We start from the raw sequence: 23117 nt of genomic DNA on the forward strand, positions 1-23117 counted from the left end.
GCCTGCAAGGACCCTCCCCGGGGCTTTAATTTAAAAAAATGAAAGGGCAGCGCGGACCCCCCCCTGCAGCCCTGGGGCCACCACCTCCCCAGGGAAAATACAAGCAAAGGATGGGGGGCCGTGCTGCCCCCTCTTGGAGCCCTAGATGACCCTGGGGACCACCACCCCTGAGGACCAGCTACAGCAATGTCCCGGGGTGCCCACCCCCGGGACACTGCAGTTTGCTATGGCTTGGCAGGAGCACTGTTCCTGCCAAGCAATAGCAAACACTGCTCCGCTTTATACAAGTGAGAGCATGTAAAATGCTCTTGCTTGCACAAAGCGGAGCATAATTGCTTTTGGACAGAGGGAGCTGCATGTTTAGCAACTCCCTCTCTCCAAAACCAATGCCAGCTCCCGCAGGATGCGTGGAGCCGGCAGGGACAGAGGGGGCCTTCAGGCTCCTCCCGTGGTCCTCAGTGGAGCTGCCAGGCCCTGGGGGATGGGGTCCCCTGGTCTGAAATTGGCTGTGGGCCGCATAGCCCCCCCTCCCTTTTTTGTTGGAAAAAAAAAGAGAAAAGGGGCAGGCCCCGGGGGATGGGGTCCTCGGGCTGAAATTGGCACTGGATGGGGGCCGCTCGGCCACCCCCCTCCTTTTTAAAAAAAATAAAGGGGGCAGGCCCCAGTGGATGGGATCTCTGGGACTGAAATCGGCCCAGCCCCCCCTCCCAATATTTAAAATAATATTTGCATAAATAATGCCTGGCCCCAGGGGATGGGGTCCCCGGGGCCAAAACTGGCCTGGGAGGGGCCGCTTGGCCCCCTCCCTATAAATTATTTAATAAAAAAGAAAAAGAAAAGAAAAGGCTGGTCCCCGGAGGATGGGGTCCCTGGGGCCAAAAATGTCTCAGTGAAGGTGGGCCCCGCATCTCCCCTCCCGTAAAAAAAAGTGAAAAAAAACCTTGGCCAAGTCGCCAGAGGCCAAGCCCCCTTCACCACCACTCTGCAAACGCGCCTCCTGGCCAGAGGGTCGTTGGGTGCCATCAAGCCCTCATGTTACCGCTAATAATAAGAATAAGAATAATCCACATTTGTAAAGCGCGGACAAACACCCGTAAGGGTCTCTAGGCGCTGGGGGCCGTCAAGAAGATTAAGCAGGCTATTGCCCAGAGTCACATGGTGCTGGGCTGATCTGCCGCCGGCACCGGGGATTGAACCGTGATCCCCACATTCCAGCGTCAGTCGCCCTGGCCACAGCGCCACACCTCTTCCTAGCGGGATTGCTGAGAGGTCTTTGGAGGCCATGCCTCGCCAAGCCTTCTTTCTCCACCACTCTGCAAACGCACCTCCTGGCATGCTGCTGGTTGGAGATGAAGTCCTCTTGCCTCCTGAGGGTCTCAGGGCTAAAGTGGACTTTTTACCCCGGCCACTCTGCAAACACGCCTCCTGGTGCACTACTGGGTGGAGAATGAAGTTCCCAGTGATGTCGACCATGTCATGAGTGATGTAATATGCGAGGCCATAAGCAGTGCACTGCGGGGGCATAAGTGATAGTTAGCTAAGGTAACTTTAACTGTTGAATTCTATAGTTTTGTGCTTGCAAAATGTGAACCTAAAAATAACATCCCTGTAACCTTTGTTTTTTTAGTGACCTTCTATGGGTTTTTAAAAATGTTATATCCTTACTACAACGTACCTGTAACCATTGCTTTTTTCAGTGAATTTCTATGTTTTTTAAATGTTATTTCCAAACTATAACTTTTGTTTTTTTAATAAATTTCGAAGTTTTTTTAAAAGTTTTATTTCCTAATTTTAACCTACAGCCTTTGAGAGTGGGTATGTGAGTGGCTGTATAGGTCAGTGAGTGGGTGTCTGAGTGGCTGTATGGGTCTGTGAGTGAGTGTGTGAGTGGTTTTGTGGGTGTGTAAGTGGATGTGTTTGTGTCTATGTGGATCTGTGAGTTTGTGTGTGTGTGGGTGTGTAAGAGCCTTTATGGATCTGTGATTGGGTGTGTGAGTGGCTGTATGGGTCTGTGAGTGGGTGTGTGAGTAGCTGTATGGGTCTGTGAGTGGATGTGCAAGTGCCTGAGTGAGTCTGTGAAAAGATGCGAGTGTCTGGGTCTGTGAGTGGGTGTGAGTGTATGGGTATACCTGTGAGTGGTTGTGTGAATGTCTGAGTGGGTGTATGAGTGACTCTCTGAGTGGGTCTTTGAGTGGGTGTATAAGTGTCTGTCTGAGTCTGTAAATGGGTGTGTGTGTTGTTTCATGAGTGTGTGGGTTTCTTTGTGGCTCTGTGAGTGGGTCTCTTAGTGCCTTCATAGCTCAGTGAGTGGGTGTGTGAGTACCTGTGTGATCCTGTAAGTGGATACATGGGTCTGTGAGTAGGTGTGTGAGTGGTTATATGAGTGTCTGTATCTGTGCCTGAATAGGTATATGATGGGTAGTATAAATAGATGAGCCGGTCTGTGAGTGGGTCTCTGAGTGCCTATATGGGTCTGTAAGTGGGTGTTTGATTGGCTGTGTGGGTCTGTGAGTGACTGTGTGACTGCCTGTGGGAGACTCTGAGTGGGTGTGAAAGTGCCAGCATATACCTGTGAGTGGGTGTGTGTGTGCCTGTGTGGGTCTCTGAGTGGGTGTGAGTGTGCCTCTGTGGATCTCTAAGTGGATGTGTGAGTGGATACATGGGTAAGTGAGTGGGTGTGTGAGTACCTGCTTAGGTCTGTGAGCGGATCTGTGAGTACCTGTGTGGGTGTGTGAGTAGGTCTATCAGTGCCTGGATAGATTTCTGAGTGGGTGTGAGAGTGCCAGTGTGGCTCTGTCAGTGGGTCTGTGAGTGCCTGTGTGGTTCTGTCAGTGAGTATGTGAGTGCATGTGTGGATCTGTGAGAGAGTGTGTGTGTGGTTATGTGAGTCTGTAATTGGGTGTGTGAGTGCCTATGTGGGTGTGTGAATGGCTCTCTGAGTGCCTATATGGGTTTGTTATGGGTGTGTAAGTACATGCATGAGTCTGTGAATGCCTGTGTTGGTCTGTGAATGGGTCTGTCAGTGCCTGCATGGGTCTGTGAGTGGGTGTATGAGTGGATGTGTGGGTCTGGGATTAGGTATGAGACTGCCTGTTTGGGTCTGTGAGTGAGTGTTTGAGTGGCTGTGTGGGTCTGTGAGTAGGTGGGTGTAAGAGTGGATTTTACATCACTCATGACATCTATCAATCATATCATTTTTTTATTTTTATTTTTTATTATATGGAATTTTATATAGCGCAAACTTGACCCAAAGGTATCGGGTATCAGAGTGCTTTACATACCATCAGTTGCATTACACGAGGACACATTCATTTTTGTTAGGCATGGGGCGTTTAAGTGATTTGCCCAGAATCACAGGATGTTCAGCGTCATTGCCGAGACTCGAACCCAGTTCCCCAGATCCGAGGTCGACCGCCCTAGCCGTTAGGCCAACTCCTCTACCTAATCATTGATAATATTACCGCAACATTTGCAGTGAAATTATTGATGAGAGAAAACTGTGCATGGCAGGGTCGCAAGTTATAGTTACCTTAGGACTCGAGTTATAGTTGCTTGAGATAACTATAACCGTTGGGTTCTTTGATCCTGTCGGAGGCGGCAGTCCTACCCCATAACCTCTGCACTCGGTATTGTAATCCAGCAGTCGGACCGATTCCCAAGTTGCCAGACGGGCCACCACAGACGGCCTGTCAGTGGCGTTCCGCCCAACATCATGATGACCCCCTAGATTTTCCTTGTTTGGGGTCAGATTTGAACATCTTATTTGTTGTACGCAATATGCTGAATAGCTAGGTATTGTGCCCAAGATCATCAGCTTTGTGCCAGTATATGCTTGTGCTGGTACGATGATGGAGCGGTACAAAAGGGGGTGGTGATGGACGGAGCATGAGAACCAATCAAACACTCACACCCAGTCAACAGATCTGGGTTTGATCCATCACCGTTCTTTAGCCCACTCTGCCACCCCAGTTCAGACATGGCCATATGCAAATCAATCTGACCCTGTGCCTCATGGGAACAGTCCAGCCCGAACTGCCAAGCCATGCCTTCCCTGGACCAGAAACAAGCTTCCTAGGACCGGTTTCTGGCATTTCAGCCGTCTTCAGCCAGGCTTGCTTGATTCCAGTGGCAAAGTGAGCAAGGGACTCACGTCTGAGCATACCCTGCCAACTTATGGCGAACAAAGTGGTACAAAAGGGGGTGGTGATGGACGGAGCATCAGAACCAATCAAACACTCACACCCAGTCAACAGATCTGGGTTTGATCCATCACCGTTCTTTAGCCCACTCTGCCACCCCAGTTCAGACATGGCCATATGCAAATCAGTCTGACCCTGTGCCTCATGGGAACAGTCCAGCCCGAACTGCCAAGCCAGGCCTTCCCTGGACCAGAAACAAGCTTCCTAGGACCGGTTTCTGGCATTTCAGCCATCTTCAGCCAGGCTTGCTTGATTCCAGTGGCAAAGTGAGCAAGGGACTCACGTCTGATCATACCCTGCCAACTTATGGCGAACAAAGTGGTGCAAAAGGGGGTGGTGATGGATGGAGTATCACAACCAATCAAACACTCACACAAACACTCACACCCAGTCAACAGACTGGATCCGTCCATCACCACCCCCTTTTGTACCACTTTGTTCGCCTGGCTGAGGACAGGCCAGCCCAATCGGGTACCACACAGACGCAGATGAAGATAGACCAATACACTTCTGGCCCCTCAGCGAACTCAGACCACTCCGGGGGGATGGACCTGGCACCTCTCACCCATATCGTACCACTAGATTGCAAGCCATCCAGACTTCTCAAAAGGAGGGGAGAACAAAATAGGAGAAGTGCAAATGGATGTGGCCCTGCTGTGCCAGGATCTCCGTAACTCTACAGCTAGGCTAACCGAAGCAGAAACCAGGATCTCATCCACGGAGGATGATTTTTCTAACCTCCAAAAACAAGTCTCCACTCTACTCACAAAAAAGGCGGGCCTCCACAAGCGGGCAGAAGACACCTAAAACCGCACCTGGCGCAACAACATATGCTTCAAAGGGGTCGGGAGATGATCCCAGACAAGTGGCGGACCGATTAAAAAGTTGGGTGAAGGCATGGATGCCCTTCGACCGCATGTCCTCATGGATCGCCATTGGAAGGGCACACCAGGCCCTGATCCCTAGGCCGCTGCCGGGGGCCCTCGCCTCGTCCTATCATTGCCCGCATCCTTAACTTCCGAGACAGGGACGCTGTCCTTCAGGAAGCAAGAAGATGGACAGATCTCTGATTCGATGGCGCCAAAATCCTTCTCTGTCCGGATTACACCCTCGAGGTCCAGCAGCGGCGCAGTTCATACGTGGAGGTCAGACAGCAAATGAGGGCGATGGAAATTCAATATTTTCTGCTTTTCCAGGGGCATCTCAGGGTCCTCTACCGGGGCAAATAACTTTTTTTGATACACCTGAAGCTGTCTGGCAATGCCTCTCCCTCCCAGCTGCGGGAGGCGCCTGGGCCCTGGAAACAAAGACTCTACCAAAACCGCGTAGACTGTGCAACAGATCGAAAAGGGGGCAGAGGAGGGGCAGTTCACTATCGCCTTTGGGAACCCCTTGGGACAGCCCCATGTTGCCACATAGGTGACCACCCAGCGCCGCTGCCGAGGTAGGAATGGCATTCCCAACGACCGGGCTTGGGTGCCTCGGGCTTGGACTCGGACCAGTCCCGCAATCCAAATCTCGAATGACTGCCAGCCAATCTCTCTCCTCATCTTTCACTGGGAATCCGCTTTTTCCCCCTAACACGGGGCAACACAGAGAGTTTAAGATCCGGAGGCTGCGATCGTCCCAGGTCTGGGGCCCTGGATTGGGGCATGCCCAGATCCAGCCGAGGACACCGCTTGGAATCGGGTGGGGACTACGTTCAAGTGCCCCTACTGTCTTGGTAGCTCATCTGCCATGAGAACATGTTGATTCCATTAGGCCGTCTTGATTCCGTTGGCCCAGATAGCCTCCACTTACCAGAACCTGAATAACTTTTGTCTAACTTTGTGGATTTTCACATGAAAACAGGGGGTGCTCAAATAGTCACTATGACACATAGAATGCTGCTGAATACATTGGTTACTTATGTGTTCCTTTTTTGTAGGGCGACAGATGCTTCTGGGGTTGAAGTATGAGTAGGGGTGGGCATTGGGCAGTGGGGCTATGGGTATGCATTGTTGGTTGCTCCTTTGTTTAACCTTCTTTTGTTCCCTCTCAGGTTAAGACACATATGCATAACGTACTCTAGCACACAGTCCTAGGTAACTCTCATTTCCGGTTTGGCACCGGCACACCTGGTAGGGCCTCCTGGGGCCCCAGGGATAACACCCAAAAGGGCCGATGACCTCACGCAGCAACTGGAAGTGGGCATACAGGGGGAAGTCTCTAGCCGCCTAGGTCTTATCAGGAAGGATAGCCGGTTAAACTCCCTTGAGGCGGCCAAACACCTTTGAGGGCCCACAACCGCCAGAATCGATGACTGGGGGACAAAATGGGAAGTTACTTTCCTAGCTGGCATCCTAACCACAGGCCAACAGGATCGTCCTGGAGGTACTTGACGTCCAGGGCCTACCTAAGCGCTCCCTACCGGAGGTAGCTCAGACTTTTGCGTCCTACTACCAAAATCTAAATGCCAGGTCTGTAGCTAGGGACGTGGTAGTCACCTGGGCCTGCCTTGACTCACTCCCGCTCCCCGCTACCCTTGACACCCGTGCCCTAGATGAACCCCTGATGGCGGGTAGAGATCAGAGACACAATGGCAGAAATGGGGCCCCCCAAAACACCAGGTCCCAATGGCTTTCAGATGGAATATTATAACACATTCCAAGAGATTCTCACCAGTTCTTTCAAGAAGTCATGCAGGTGGGGTCGTTCCCGGGTGAGATGGACTCTGCAACAATAGTAGTGATACCCAAAACGCAACCTTCCTCCACTTCGTGTGTGGACTACTGCCCAATCTCGCTTCTCAACGGGTAAGTTAAAAAATTGGCGTGACTCTGGCAAACCAAATCCGGCACATTATCACGACTCTGGTGCATCCAGACCAGTGCAGCTTTATACCGCTCCAGAGCACAAGACACTGCTTCAGACTACTGCACGCTGACACCATCTGTCCCCCGTCATTGCCTTACTTCTTCTCGACTTTGAGAAGGCTTTGATACGGTGGACTGGGACTACCTGCATCTGATGCTGATTCGCACTGGTGTCGGACCCAAATTCCAGGGCTAGGTGAATGCCCTTTAAGCCAATCCCATGGCCCAGGTTCGGGTAAACTGAATAATCTCTGAAATTGTTCCTATTGAAAGGGGCGCCAGACAAGGCTGTCCCCTATCCCCTCTCCTCTTTGCCCTGACAATAGGGCAATTGGCTGCGCTTATCTGCACAGACTATCTTTACACCAGGTGGAGGTGGGGGACAGGACATGAGGACCACATTGTGTGTACACGATGACATCCTGCTGTACATGGTCCGATGCCTCTGACTGCTCATGCGGTTCGAAGAAGCTTCTGGTCTGAGTTTGAACCCCAAGCCCCTTTTGGTTCCCCTAGCACCGTCCAGGGATTGCTTTGAATGGCAGGCAACGATCCCCCTGCACGAACTTAGCTTCAAGTACTTGGGTATATGGGTTACTGTACTCCGCAAACTCACTTGAACCCTTAACCTCCAACCTCTTGTTCGGAAAGCTAAATCTGATCTTACCAAGTGGCGTTCCCTTCCCCCTCAACACTTTAGGCGGCATTGCCCTATACAAAATGATGAACCTTCCACGATTCTCATGTCTTTCAAAACTTGCCCCTTCAGTTGCCCCGAACCTGGTTCTTAGCCCTAGACAGGACCATGACATCATTCCTATGAAAGGACTCCTGATCATGTATCGCCCTTGTACACTGCCAGCGAGGACCCTACAATTGGGGCATGGGCATGCCCAACTTCTATCTTTACTATCTCTCGCCCCATCTGCTCTTCACCCACAATTGGTTCAATGGGGGTGGTCGGACCCCACTTGCAAAGTGGAGCTCACACAACTGGACATCTCCCAGATTCAGAATATGCTTTATGGAGCCTCATTCCCTCTCTGGTAAACCGGGTGGACACGTGCAATGGGAGACCAGGCTTACGCAGCAAACTCCATTTTGGCATGGCACCTGGTTAACGGAAACAGCGCCCTTTAGCGGCTTTCGCCCCAGGGACTATATCGGCATCACAAGGTTGGGGGATGTCTGGTCGGGGAACCTCATACAGTCCTTCCACGAGTTGCACCAGAAATACAATCTTGCACACTCCCAGTTTTACAAATACCTCCAACTCAGACACGCACTTGCCGCCCTCTCCCTTCCATCGGACTCCCTGCTGGAATTCAGCCCGATGGAATCCAAATTGTTGATGGGTCACAGGGGCAGATGAGGGAACTCACAGATCTACTGTACACTTATTATTAATTACCCCGGGACACTGGACCACCTCAGGAATCCACGTGTAAAGTTCAATCTGCAGATTTTTACCAAATGATTTGGGCCTGTTATGTCATATTTACCTACTGGATAGAGGTGCTCAGGTTGTCCGGGGTTCTTGGCTGGGAGATTCCTATGTCACCCATACTGATTTTGCTTGGGGTATTTGAGGGGCCTGGGGAAACAAGGGCGGAAAGGTCCTTCCTGGGGACGGCCATTTTGGTGGCTAAGTGCAACATTTCCTCACAGTGGTTGGCGGGTGGACAACCCACCCTGGCAAAATGGAGGAGGGGGTGGACTGGTGCGCACAACAGGAGCGGGTGGTCTACTAAGCCCACGAGTAACCCCGGAAACACGTTAAGGTATGGGGAAATGGCTCGGGCAGATTGTCTAACTAGATGTACAATCTCACTAGTGCGCTTCACACTAATTATGTAATATTTAATATGTAGCGGATGAGTTGCCCTAGACGGACTGCTTACTTTTTATGCTGCTATATGGTATGTGTCTTACTCTACTGTTTCAATGCTGTGGTTCGTGTTCCAAGCTAATAAAACTCAATAAAATGTGTTTATCAAACAAAAAAAACCTCCACAGAGGGCAATTGCCAGGTTTCACTGTGCTTTCGTTTAAAAGACCAGAAATGATGAAAAAACACTAGTTCGATCTCTTTCCAGCTCTGCTTTCAGGCAAGTCTGCCACCTAGAGCCGGATTGATTAATTACTTCAAAAAATTTTTAAATCACTCTTCCTCTTGCTTTATGAACTTTTAAAATGGGCAAGAAAGAAGGTACAACCTCCGTGCTGGACATCATATATGCAGAAGGCAATTTCCAATATTTTTTTGTAGTCATATTTCCGTTTTGATCAGTGATCAACCGGGAAACTCAAGTTGGTTATTTTACTTGCTTCAGTTCAGTCGCAATTAGGGGACCATTGTATGGTTTAAGCACTTCAAAGAAGGTTATGATTTGCATTCATTTTTATGGGCATTTAGCAAATTACGCAATAGTTAAAATGGTATTTAAATCGTGTTTGGCAATCTGTGTTCTATAAAAAAAATCCCTACAATTTCTGTGGAACCTATCTATACATTGAAAGGGGGGTTCCACCCAACTTTGGTGGAAATATTCAACTTTGATTAAGGTCATCATTGAGATCAATAATGTACAAGTGAAGTGGTAGAAGTGAAAAGACACACCCCTGTCTCACTCCCCTACTGCACCGTACTTCCCCTACTGCACCGTACTTTTCGTCCCAACTTTAAATTTCTTGTAATGATACTTTCACAGTTGTCAGTATTGTGGAGGGGGTGGTCTGGCCTTCCCTGCTGAAGCCTAGCAGGCCTTGGGGATAGTGCATGAAAAAAACACACACACACGCTGGATTACTGCCAGCGAAGTCCCCATTCGGTCTTACGCCTCTTTGTCTCCTCGACCGCGGCTGGGTGGCTATCTACATCCCTCTTATTCTTTAATGGGACCAGCCCACTCATCTACTGCCCAGGATGTAGGAAACACACAAAGTCTCTGAGTCTTTGGCTGGGAGCTGGGTTTGGGCAGACACCATACGTTTGGCTCCGGTAGTTTGTGCAAGGCCCCAGCTCTGCCTGGCTTTCCTGGAGGGTCTCTTCTCTTGGAGCAGGGCTCCTCTGCCATACATGGTTGGTGCCTCCTGAAACCCCGCTCGCGGAACGACCTCTGCCGCGCCTGGCCGGGAAGAGGATATCTGCATCTGCCGGTTCCTCTCCGCACCCCATCTCAGCCTCTTTTTCATTACTCAGGGAAGGCCTGGCCACCGTCTTGAACCATGACACTTTCCTGGTGAACAGGCGATGGCCCGTTGTGTAGAGATCATGGTGCCATTGGTTGCTACGATTCTCTACACCTCTTGTTTGTAGGGTGTTTGGAACTTCCATCCACGGTATCGGCTCTTGACAATGACATGGTCGCCCACTTGCAGTGAGGGAGGCTGTGCTTTATGGCTCAGGCTTGCATTCCAGTTAGTGGCTTCCCTCCTAGCCTGTGTGGCTTTACTGTTGAACTCCACAGGATGCCAACCTGGACTAGTGGGGAGATTTTCCTGTGTGGACTTCCAAAACAGTAGTTGAGCCGGGGCACAGTTGGTGGTGCTATGCGGGGTTTGACAATCAGCGTTTAGGAACTGGTACAAACAGCTTTCAGCTTGCTCACCTTGTTCTACACCTATCCGGAGGGTGCGTTGAGAGTCTGCATTAAACGCTCCACTTCCCTGTTTGTCTGTTGCCACTGTGGCATGATTTCCCTATGCCGAATGGCAAGAGAGGCGTGGTACTCCTGGAACTCGTGGCCCTGAAATGGAGGCCCATTGTCTGACTTTATCTCCTCCAGCAGGTCTACCATGGAGAAAGTCCTACGTAGCACGGCCTTGACTTGAGGGAACGCTGTGGACGACACCACCTCCACGACTGGGAATTTTGAGTGTGAGTCCATCATTACAATGGTGCTCCTACCATCGAGGAAACTCCTGAAGATGATGCTGATTTTAGTCCATGGTTTCAAGCTTTGTTCTTCCATGAGGACTGGCGTGGGCACCAGAGTATCCATCCCTGGGAAGCGGAGCCGGGCCTTAGTGCCCCACGTGGGTTTGGCTGGCTACCTGGACCCATAGCTCTCTTGGGACCACAATCACCCGGCCTCTTAGCAGTATTCCATGCAAACCTTCACTGAGCTTGTGGCAGACTCCCCAAAGCTGCTGCCTTGTGAGCTGGTCATCTGCAGTCAGCGACTGGTACCCGTTGAGGACGTGTTGCCATTTCCTTTGGACTAAAGCTTCCTCGGCCCTTGGCAGGTTCTCGTCCCGATTGGTAGCCTCCACAAGTTCTTTCAGCATCAGTGCATTTGGGCAGGCCGTTTGGAGGATCATTCTGACAAATTCTTTGACGTGCTTCTTGGCCGAGCCACAGGGCTTCTGTCGGCAGGGGATGACGAGACAGATAGTCAGCCGGGTTGTTGGCCCCGGGGCAGTTGGCAATGTCAAAAATGTAAGCCTGCAGTTGTACTACTCATTGTTCTATCCTGGGGGGAGCTAGGCGTGTGGTGCCGGCAATCAGAGGGATGAGCGGTTTGTGGTCAGTCACTACCCTGAACTCGTGGGTGTATAGGTAGAGGTGGAAGTGTTGACAGGCCCACTTTATGTCCAGAGCCTGTCTGTCGATCTAGGACTACCTCATTTCTGTTTCCGAGAGTGCCCTGCTGGCATAGGCTATGGGTAACCAGTCCTTCTTGGTGTTTTCCTGCATGATCACAGCTTCTAAGCCAACAGGGCTGATGTCAACAATTAGTTCCGTCCTTTTCCCTGGGTGGAAATAGATCATGGTGGTTATGCCTTGAAAGCCTTCGTGGCATGCGGGCTCCAGTCCCAAGACACCCTGGTGCGTGTGAGAGCTCTCAGGGGCTCGGATAGGGAGGCCAGATTGGGTATAAAACGTCCACAATAGGTGGCCATCCGAAGAAAGATGCGGACTTCCGTTGGGTTTCTGGGAGTTTGTGGGATTTGTGGGGCTATGGCCTTTTTTGGATCTACTCGCAGCCCCTCGCAGGAGAATAGGTATTCGAAGAATTTAATCGACTCCTGGTAAAAGGAACACTTGGCTTTGTTCCGGGTGAGGCCACAGTCGAACAGGCAGTGTATCGTGTCTCAAAGACGCACGTGGTGCTCTTCCAGGCTGCTCAAAAATATCAAGATGTCATTGCTGAAATTGAGGACCCCCATGAGGCCCGACAGCGCCTCCTTAATGGCATTTTGGAAGACCTCCACCAATGAGGAAATGCCGAAACTCAGCCTCTTGTACTGCCTCAGGCCCACATGCGAGGAGAAGGTTGTGATGTACCTGCTCTTTGGGGCTAGCTACAGTTGGTGGTATCCGGAGTTGAGGTCGAGCTTGGAAAACCACTTGGCCCCATTGTGATCTGCCACAATGTTATTCATCTTGGGCGTGATGTGTGTCTCTCTCTTGACCGACCGGTTCGGGAGGCACATGTCGAAACAAAGTCTGATCGCCCCTGGTTGCTTCGGTTTTGGTGCAACGACCAGAGGTGAAACCCACGCAGTAGGGCCGGTGACCCTTTTAATGACCCCCAGATCCTCTAGTGCCTGTAATTTAGATTCCACTACAGGCCTCAAGTAGAAGGGGACTCTCCTGTGTGGCAAGGCCATTGGTTTGACAGGGGTGCCGATGTGAAGTTTGAACTGTTTGTGCTTTAAAATGTCTAACCCTTTAAACAGTTGAAGGAATTCAGCCTTGATTGAGTCTGCATGGGATTCATGGATCTGGTTTGCAAAGAACACCAACTCCAGATCTTTGGGCATGTGACAACTTAAGAGCGTGTCTTTCCTGCCCTCTGTGACGTGGAACTTGGCCCAGATTCTCTGCTTGTCACTGGTCACATCCACTTTGACCACTCCTCACAACGGTAGGGGTTCTGTCCCCCCATATGCAGAGATTTTCACTTTGGTGTGAGCGAGGGAAGGGCATAGTGTGAGAAACTCGTACTGCTTTGAGTCCATCAGATTTACTGACGCTCCCGTGTCTCTGAGGGCTCGCACCATCGTGTTCACGACCTTGACAGTGCACACAGGGGATGGCTGTCGTCGGCGGTCTGTGCGTTCGTCAAATGGCACGACGAATGCGTCTTCCTCCTTATCGTCTGCATCAAAGTTGGACCCATGTGCACTGCGCACTCCTGATCGGGTGCATCATCCAATGGCAGCTACTTGAGGGTTGTAAGTGCAACCCGTGGTTTTCCAAATGTGGTCCTTGACTGCGCACTGCGGCACACCTTGGCAAAGTGGTTCGGTTTGTCACATCTGGAGCAGGTCTTACCTTTTGCAAAGCATACGCCGGGTGTCGAATGTTCTAGCCAGCAGTCTCCGGAAAGGCCCGCTGGAGAGCAGTTGAAGTGGCAGGCGTATCGAGTCTGAGCATTTTTGAAGGACATCCACCCTTTCCTCTTTTATGACAAGAGGTCTGGAGAGACACAACGTGGATGGGTGTTTTTTGAGGGCCGCTTCCATCTCTTCCACTCCTGAGTTTGACAGCTCATGAGACCTGGCTAGTATGATATTATCTTCCAGGGATATGCCTAGTTGTTTTAGGATCAGCCGTCGGTGCACCGCAGACTGACACCCTTGGATGACCTGGGCCCGGATCTCCTCACTTTGGTCATGGAAGGTACATGTGCTTGCTAGCTTCTGCAGCTTCGCATAGAACACATCTACGGACTTGGTATCGGACTGCTTGGCTTGGCGCAGCTTGAAGTATTGAAGTCCTGGTTGATCTGGGAAACAAAGTGTTTGGTAAGGGCCTTTACCGCTGCATCAAAATCGTTGTCGCCTCGCCCGTGCCAGGTAGCGATGCGAACAGTTCATATAGCTCAGCACCACCATAGTGAATGGGCGGGAACCTTTTGACGGCACCGTCCATTTCCTTGGTGCTTCGGAAGTAGTGATTGAGGTGTTCACTCCATGATCTTCATCGTGGGGCGGCAGTTGCAGGGTCTGATAGCTCGCTGAGTGGAGGGAGATGCATCAGCGCCGCATGGCTGTGGTGTTGTTTGGCCTGTGCTGCGTCTCTCGGGGGATCTGCTGCTCCTGCCTGCTACTAGACGCTCATGGTGTGCTAAGCCTGTCGCTGGGTAAACTGGCCTCAGTGGAAAGCACTCCCCACGATGGCTGTGACTGCATGGAAAGTCCTCTCTATTTAATTTGATTATTTTTTCCTTTTGAAATGTTTTTCTATTTTCCCCCTTCTTTATTTTTTTCTTCGTTTTTTCCCCTCAAAATTCTTTTTATTGAAAGTTTTAACAGGGTGAGACAACAAAGTTGGACATATCCATTGCTTTGCATCCATCTTTCAAAATACAACAATATGCCATTGTAAATGACAGTACCGCAGAGAACAAGAAAGAGTGTCATATCTGTAATATCATACAGTAGAAGGACACTGTCCTTCCACAGGAGAAATTATAGAACCTTTTGGTCCCAAAAGTAAATCCCTCTCCCCCTCCCCCCCATACCATTAAACGAAAATCCAACTCTACTCAGGCAATTGGACCAAATGTAGGGGCATATCTACAAGGCGGCGATAAAACATTATCGCCGCTTTTGCGGCCGTTTTCGGCCGAAAAGCGGCGATAATTTTATCGCTATATCAGCAAGGTCACACTATCGCGTGAAACCTTGCCATAGCGCCTGAATTCCGAACGCCCATCTTTGCATCTCTAATGAGATGCAAAGTGGGCGTTCCTCCCCAGGATAACGGGAGAAATGTCGCTATGCAACATTTCTCCTATTATCAAGCCTCACGCAAAGCAGCATAGCGACAAGAAAAGTAGCGATAACAGAGGTTATCGCTACTTTCCTTATGCCTGTTTTGAAACTGACTTAGCCATGATATCCTATGGAAGGTGGATATCATGGCTAAGTATGTGCGGCCCTATCAGCAAGCTATCGCCAAACTTCGTGGGCTTATCGCTGGGTTTCCAGCAATAATCTCATGTTTGGCAGTTAGCGCGAGGATTTTTATCGCTTTTTAGATAAGCGTTGCTAATAGCACGCTATCTCAGCGATAAAAATCCACGCTAGCCTGCGATAATTATCCTAGCACTAAGTGCGCTTAGCAATAATTATTGCCGGTTGTTGCTGATATGCCCCGTAGTGCTCTTGTCCTCGGTGAGCAGGCGGTAAGGGGAAGGCCTCTGTTTTTCACCTTTTGCTGTTGTATTTTCTTGTCCTAAGAAGGATGAACCTTCCTCTGTGTGCCAGTCTGTATCTCAGTGGGCGTCTGGAGCACTCCTTGAATTCTAACAGAGCGTCCAATATCAGCCTCTGTGGTTAGCCTGTGAGCGGCCACGTGGGTGGGCACTTCGTCAGGGATGCTCTAGAAGGCTGTTCAGTGCTCCACAAGCAGTGTAGGAATGGGAGGCAAACGCGTGTGTGGGACCCCGCCCGGGCAACCTTTCTGCAGGGTGAGGACTGGAAGTAGCAGCCGCCTGCAGCAGATTGGCGGTGTGGAGGGGAGAGGACGGCCCGGCAATCAGGCTCGCTGAAGGGCACCTAGAAGACAGGTCCGGAAAGTGCTGTGCTGGACGACCGTGTCAGTGTGGGCTGCGTGACCACAAGTAGGTTTGCTGGTGGTGTCATACGGCCTTTGAGTCTAAGGTGAGGCTGTGCTTGATGCCGTGCCCCTCACCTTGATAAAGTCTGAGGCGGCATGGGTTAGTACCAGCCTCATCACCAGTGTGGAGGGGAGGTCTGTCCTTCCTCGCTGAGGCCTAGTAGGCCTTGGGTGTAGTGCACAAAGAAAAATGCACACACAGTGGTTGACTGCCAGCAAAGACCCCGTGCGGTCTTGCTCCCCTTTATTTATCTCCTGTACAACTGAGGAACTTGTCTTGGCTTATGCTATCCACAAATACAGCCTATCCAGCACAAAACCCACTAGTACTTTGGCTGAGGGCTCTACTTAGCCACGGTCAAGTCGTCTTCTAGAGAGGTTTGCTCTCTTTCTTAATGACTGGGGAGCCACAGTGTAGGTTTCTACAAATAAATATATTGACATGATTGATTTTCTGTCTCTAAGACTGAAAGTAAAATGTAGTTCCCCATTAAAGACTTCTATTCCGGGAGGTACAGCTCCATTTATCCTGTTGGATAGTTATGGACGATTTGCTGTTTCATGATTACTCTCATGGTTTTTTTAATCCTGAGTATTAACTGGTTTGAGGCTTTAGATTTCTGGTTCCAAGTGGCAATATAAACGGAGCCATATTTAGAGTTTGGCAGATGAGATCCTGCTTCAAAATGTGACACCTATCCCGTTCCTTTAATGCACTTGTAATACTGTTGGCGGGGCATACACCATGTTGGTGGCAAAGTCTCACATCCGCCAAACTCTAAATAAGGCCCAAGTCTTTTATTTTCCATAATCAGATCATAAAAGTATTCCATTTCCCCAATTTTCAAGATTTTTCTAACTGTATTCCAAACATTCTTTCCCTTCCTCTTCTAATTATCTCATGTGTTATTGAACATTGGAATGCTGCATAGCATTCCCTTTTCCATAACTAAATACGTTTATTTAAAGTGATTCATTGTAGAATTTTGTTTTTGATTAAGGGCAGATTTATCAAGGTATTCCGTTGCCCTTGTGTCATGGATGGTGTCGCAAAGGCAACACAATACCCAAGTTAGATTTACCAAGCAACACAAGGCCGCCTAGTAAATCTGGAGAAACACATGGCAGCACAAGTCACTGCCTTGCATTACTCTGCCCTGAGAAGGATTCCACTGGTCTGAGCATGGGTGTTTCCATGCATCCACCCATGGATTTTGGCAAATTCTCAGGTTTACCAATACTGGCAAACCTAAGAAAACATTAAAACACTACACCTTTTCAGGGGAGGCACAACGAGGATAAATATCTCTATTTTACCTAGTTGTTTCATCTTTCTAAGTGTGCTGCATTCTGCAGCACACTTAGAAAGAGGAAAACGCCTCCTTGCACAAAACAATCCTGCCTGCAATAAAGGCACGTTTGCACCATGATGCAAGGATGCCTGTGTTGGTACTAAGCAAAAACCAAAGGAAATGATGGACGGAGTGTTAAACATTGCAAGCACTCACCCCCAGTCAACTGATCTGGGTTTAATCCATCACCGTTCTTTAGCCCACTCTGCCACCCCAGTTCAGACATGGCCATATGCAAATCAGTCTGACCCTGTGCCTCATGGGAACAGTCCAGCCCGAACTGCCAAGCCATGTCTTCCCTGGACCGGAAACAAGCTTCCCAGGACCGGTTTCTGGCATTTCAGCCGTCTTCAGCCAGGCTTGCTTGAATCCAATGGCAAAGTGAGCAAGGGACTCATGTCTGAGCATACCCTGCCAACTTATGGCGAACAAAGCAAAAACCAAAGGAAATGATGGACGGAGTGTTGAACATTGCAAGCACTCACCCCCAGTCAACTGATCTGGGTTTAATCCATCACCGTTCTTTAGCCCACTCTGCCACCCCAGTTCAGACATGGCCATATGCAAATCAATCTGACCCTGTGCCTCATGGGAACAGTCCAGCCCGAACTGCCAAGCCATGTCTTCCCTGGACCGTAAACAAGCTTCCCAGGACCGGTTTCTGGCATTTCAGCCGTCTTCAGCCAGGCTTGCTTGAATCCAATGGCAAAGTGAGCAAGGGACTCACGTCTGAGCATACCCTGCCAACTTATGGCGAACAAAGCAAAAACCAAAGGAAATGATGGACGGAGTGTTGAACATTGCAAGCACTCACCCCCAGTCAACTGATCTGGGTTTAATCCATCACCGTTCTTTAGCCCACTCTGCCACCCCAGTTCAGACATGGCCATATGCAGACGGCTGAAATGCCAGAAACCGGTCCTAGGAAGCTTGTTTCCGGTCCAGAGAAGGCATGGCTTGGCAGTTCGGGCTGGACTGTTCCCATGAGGCACAGGGTCAGACTGATTTGCATATGGCCATGTCTGAACTGGGGTGGCAGAGTGGGCTAAAGAACGGTGATGGATCAAACCCAGATCTGTTGACTGGGTGTGAGTGTTTGATTGGTTCTGATGCTCCGTCCATCACCACCCTCTTTTGTACTGCTTTGTTCGCCAATAGTTGGCAGGGTATGCTCAGACGCGAGTCCCTTGATCACTTTGCCACTGGATTCAAGCAAGCCTGGCTGAAGACGTCTGAAATGCCAGAAACAGGTCCTAGGAAGCTTGTTTCTGGTCCAGGGAAGGCATGGCTTGGCAGTTCGGGCTGGACTGTTCCCATGAGGCACAGGGTCAGACTGATTTGCATATGGCCATGTCTGAACTGGGGTGGCAGAGTGGGCTAAAGAACGGTGATGGATTAAACCCAGATCAGTTGACTGGGGGTGAGTGCTTGCAATGTTCAACACTCCGTCCATCATTTCCTTTGGTTTTGCTTTGTTCGCCATAAGTTGGCAGGGTATGCTCAGACGCGAGTCCCTTGATCACTTTGCCACTGGATTCAAGCAAGCCTGGCTGAAGACGGCTGTAATGCCAGAAACCGGTCCTAGGAAGCTTGTTTCCGGTCCAGGAAAGGCATGGCTTGGCAGTTCGGGCTGGACTGTTCCCATGAGGCACAGGGTCAGACTGATTTGCATATGGCCATGTCTGAACTGGGGTGGCAGAGTGGGCTAAAGAACGGTGATGGATCAAACCCAGATCTGTTGACTGGGTGTGAGTGTTTGATTGGTTCTGATGCTCCGTCCATCACCACCCTCTTTTGTACTGCTGTGTTGGTACTAGGCAGCAGATTGTGCACCTGCGCAGGAATGCACCATAGTGTATTATAATTGTATTTATATAGCGCTTGATAGATATGGCACATTCCTGCCCTCTCCCTTTCATACAGTGCAGTAAGTTCTCTTGTGTTGTGTTCAGCGGCTGATACTCCACTAAGGCGGCGGAGCATCGACCCACTGCTTTTTAGTTGTGTAAATACAGGAAACATAAAATGCTAATAACTGGTCGTTATTATCATTTTATGTTTCCCTGCTGTGGCAGCTCTTTGGGCGGGGCTGCTCTGCTCTCAGAGTGCGCATGAATGCTTGGCCACTCCAAATGCACATGAATGCTTTGCCGGCCGACTTGGGCGGCTCAACTTTCATGCGCACCTTGTATGTTCTCCACGTATTACAGCCTGCATGGGGAAAATGCCCAGGCCCCCAGGCCGGGTGCTTCCTGCTTATCTGTTCCAGCCTGAAGAGACGACGGAGGAGAGATGTGGAGGGATGTGGTAATCAGGTAAGTTTTATAAAAAAAATGTAACACCCTCGTCCCCGATCCTTGCCAGCCGCCACTGGTTGTGTTGCGTGAAAGAATGGTAAACCTGCCCCTTATTTTCTATCGCCAGTGTGTAATACGTAACAGATGATGGAGCATCTCGTATACTCGGTTTAAAATGTCGGTCTAGTCACTAAATTGTCTTGTTTAAATTCATGGGCTGGCCATTAACAATCTATCTCTATGAGGGGAGAATTAGAAACTAACATGTGGGGTTGGACTTGCATGTACATAATCTTGCTGCATCAGCATTTTTTCAATTCTCAGTTTTCAAGTGATGCAGACTTACAGCTTGCACTTTTGTTTCATCCGTGACTTTTTCTCTCTTTTTTCACAACTTACACAAGTAGCATCCCGATGAAAATAATGACAAGACTTCGAAACACGATAACGAAAAGCGAGGATACCAACATGAAGCATTTTAAAACGGAGATTATTGTAACTTCTACATGAGATGTCAGATTTCTGGCAAAGCGTTTATGAAGCTAACGGATCAACTGCTTACCTTGCTTAGCCAAAACATTGATGAAAACATTTTCTCCTTCTTCCTCGATGCTGAAGGTGACTAGCGAGTCCCCTGCCTTCTCTGTGCACCACGTGAACGCTTCGTCCTGCCGCTCGACCATGGTCATGTTGACTTTTGAGCAGATCAATGTGCAGTTCTCTCGGAGCAACCCTGTCCCAAAAACCAGACATTCTACGCAACTCCTGTAATGAGCAGAGAACCATTATGAGCCTTGGGTAAAGTAAGCATTTGACAAAGTATTGTAATAAGCATGGCGAGATGCCTGAATACACAGGTTTTAACCAATTTTTTTAAACCACATGAAAGTCAGAGGTACATGTGCTGTAAAAAGATTGCGTGACAACAGTGACCCCAATGCTGCTAAATATTGGTATGACAATGGTTGATTAGCTTACATAAACCTTACAATACTGACCATGATAAGGGTTCAGCGCTGACTAAATAGGCAGGTCTGAACAAAGGTGCTGCTTTGTAATTCAAGGTTTAGTAGCCGGCCTAAACTGTCACTCACAAGATCATATATTCTTAAATTCACTCATCCAATCTCAAAACCTAGATATTGTCAAGGCTTGAGGGAAGGTGCCGAGCAATATCACCTGACCTGATTGAATTTGCTGAGACGTACTTTACAAGGACTGGCTTGCCCCTCGCCTATACGTATTTGACTTAGGACTGATACACCTCCCCTCTTTTAAGAGTCTTCATGGAAAATGTAGCGTGTATACACATAAAATACACTTGGCAGATATAACAGTAAGAGGTAAAACCTCTGACTCTTTAGAGGTTTTGTCAACCTTCACATTTAATTAAGTAGCTTCCATACCCAACACTGTCATTTTAAACCATTATAGGAATGCTCCTTGATAAGTAAGCTCCCATCTTTGCAGACCAAGTATGTGGATTTACCTTTGCTTTGGGTAGAGAAGTTGAGTCCTCCCTGATGCATGAGATACACCACCCTTTGCCATGTAGGATGGATGTGATTAAAATACAGAACCTTTATGTGTATTCAAACGATTAATGTTCCTGAGTACGGTGAAGAATATATGGAACATGGTTATGCACTGTTACTCCTTTATGGTACTATTTGTAATATGACATGAGTGACAATCTCCAAGATGTATAGAACAAAACCATTGCACCGCCATGTTCCATGTCAGAGGTCTTAAAAAAAATTATGCAGAGACCACCTTGTCAAAATGTTTTAGGCATAGGGACCCTCTCCCGAAAAATATTTCTAGAAACTGGTACTCCTCATTATTGACAACCATAAACGTGCCCAATTCCCACAGCAAATAATTTTTATGGTGGGGAAATAATATTAGATAGTGTTTAGCCAACCAAAGGTCAGTGAGCGTGGAGGGGCGGTCAAAGGTGTAGCTAAAAACAAAGGGCCTCATTTATGAGGAATTGGCGTAGGGCAGCACCACAAGTCTTCTTGCTGCACTGCCCTACGCCAATGTGAAAGGGCAGGAATGCACCATATTTATAGAATGCAGTGCGTTCCTGCCCCTTCCTCTTGCGTTGGCGCACACATTGCTGCCTAGCACCAACATAGACAGGATTGTTGTTATGCAGGAAGGGGCACCTTCCTTTCCAAAAACATTCCCAAGAGGCGTTTTTCTCTTTCTATGTGAGCTGCAGAATGCAGCACATATGAAAAGAGGAATAAACGAGGAGAAAGGAAAACATTTCTCCTTGTAACGTCTCTGCTGGGGAGGTGTACATTTTTGGCGCTGCACCAGGTTTACGTGATTTAGTAAATATGGGGCAGCATCAAAATCAAAGGGTGTTGCATGGGAACCCCCAAGCAATGTCCATGGAACAACACCTCCTTGACGCAGAGTAAGGCAACACAGTGACTTGCGCTGCTATGTCTTACTCCATATCTATGAGGCCATGGAAAGCCATGACGGGTGACTTTGTGCCGCCTCATAGGTATGGTTGAGACACTTGCGCCGCCGGAGCGTAAAAAAAAGTGATGCTGTGGCGGTGCAAGCCTCTCATAAATAAGCTCCAACATATTCTGTGCGTTTTTTAGGTCTTTCACCATCAGGTACCTACATATGAAATAATGGGCAGCATAAATGAAAAATACATTTAGGAAGTTGTAACTCAGTAGGAAATGAACTGTAGTACATTATGAAACATGTATTAGTTAATGCCTTGTAAAGGTCTGTGTGTAACCAAAGAGCCACAAAATTAAATCTTGGTTGGTGCAGTGGAGAATAGTGACTTGAATATTTATAGTGCTATGAGGTCACAGCCTGTGACAGAAAGCACTGTGAATATGTAAGTCATTATTTTATACTTGCATTGAACACAGTATAAGTTAGACTGATACAAAATGTGTAAATAGTTTTAAGATAAAAAGGTGCTTCCAAAATTTATATTTTAGAAATACCAGGGCATATGTAATGCGAGTTCAAAAGCTTTATTCGGTTTGCAAGATACAACCATATAAGCAGAACAAATTGATAAAACAAAATTGAATAAAAAATTTAGTCATAAAGGGGTTCATTTGCGTATCAGAAAAAAATACCATAATAATCGATTAGGTACATTACAATATAAAACTTCTGCTCCTTTCAATGCCAGGGGGAAATTCCATTAGCATTAATTGGCGATTTGTATTTCCACAAATGTTAGCAAATATATAGTAACTGTGCAAAAAAAGTCAAGGTTCAATAAGGCATTACTAAAGAGCAATATATATCCACAATCTCCTCAAATTTAGGAGTATAAAAACTTGCTATCTATACATAGTAATGTGCAAAAGAGGCATTTATGGTTCCACATGTTTAGCAGGTAAAATACAGTATAATTATCTGGGATTCCTAGACATGATGTGAGTCATATTTAACCATGTACAAATTCCACATTTAATAACTGTGCAAAAATACAAAGTGCAGGTAAGGGCTTTATCAGTGCAATATAACTGCAGTCACCTCCAGATTGGAGGAACATAAAGTTGCTATCAGTGCATAACAATGTGCAAATACGCAAATATATTAAAACTACATGGGACAAATTATTGACTCCCTTATAGATACACATTTTAACACATAAGATGCAGTAAAAAAACAAATATCTAAGTTTCCTAAAGATGATAGTAACTTCATTGTAGTTTTGGTGGACCGAACATTGGGGCATATCAACAACAACCGGCGATAATTATCTCTAAGCGCACTTAGCGCTAGGATAATTATCGCCGACTAGCGTGAATTTTTATCGCTGAGATAGCGTGCTATTAGCA

General features: G+C 48.4%; 1 protein-coding gene across 3 annotated transcripts in view; it reads right to left on the minus strand.

The window, feature by feature from the left end:
- Window positions 1-23117, minus strand: part of ITGB7 (integrin subunit beta 7) — a 1338809-nt gene that overhangs the window by 164322 nt on the left and 1151370 nt on the right. For all 3 annotated transcript variants that reach the window (XM_085654657.1, XM_085654656.1, XM_085654658.1), the window contains one exon: window positions 19743-20043. In XM_085654657.1, coding sequence (XP_085510783.1) covers window positions 19821-20043 — 223 coding nt within the window. In that variant the 3' untranslated portion in view covers window positions 19743-19820. The remainder of the gene's footprint in view (window positions 1-19742; window positions 20044-23117) is intronic.

The sequence above is a fragment of the Triturus cristatus genome, chromosome 4_1, assembly GCF_964204655.1.
Source record: "Triturus cristatus chromosome 4_1, aTriCri1.1, whole genome shotgun sequence".
NCBI lineage: Eukaryota > Metazoa > Chordata > Amphibia > Caudata > Salamandridae > Triturus > Triturus cristatus.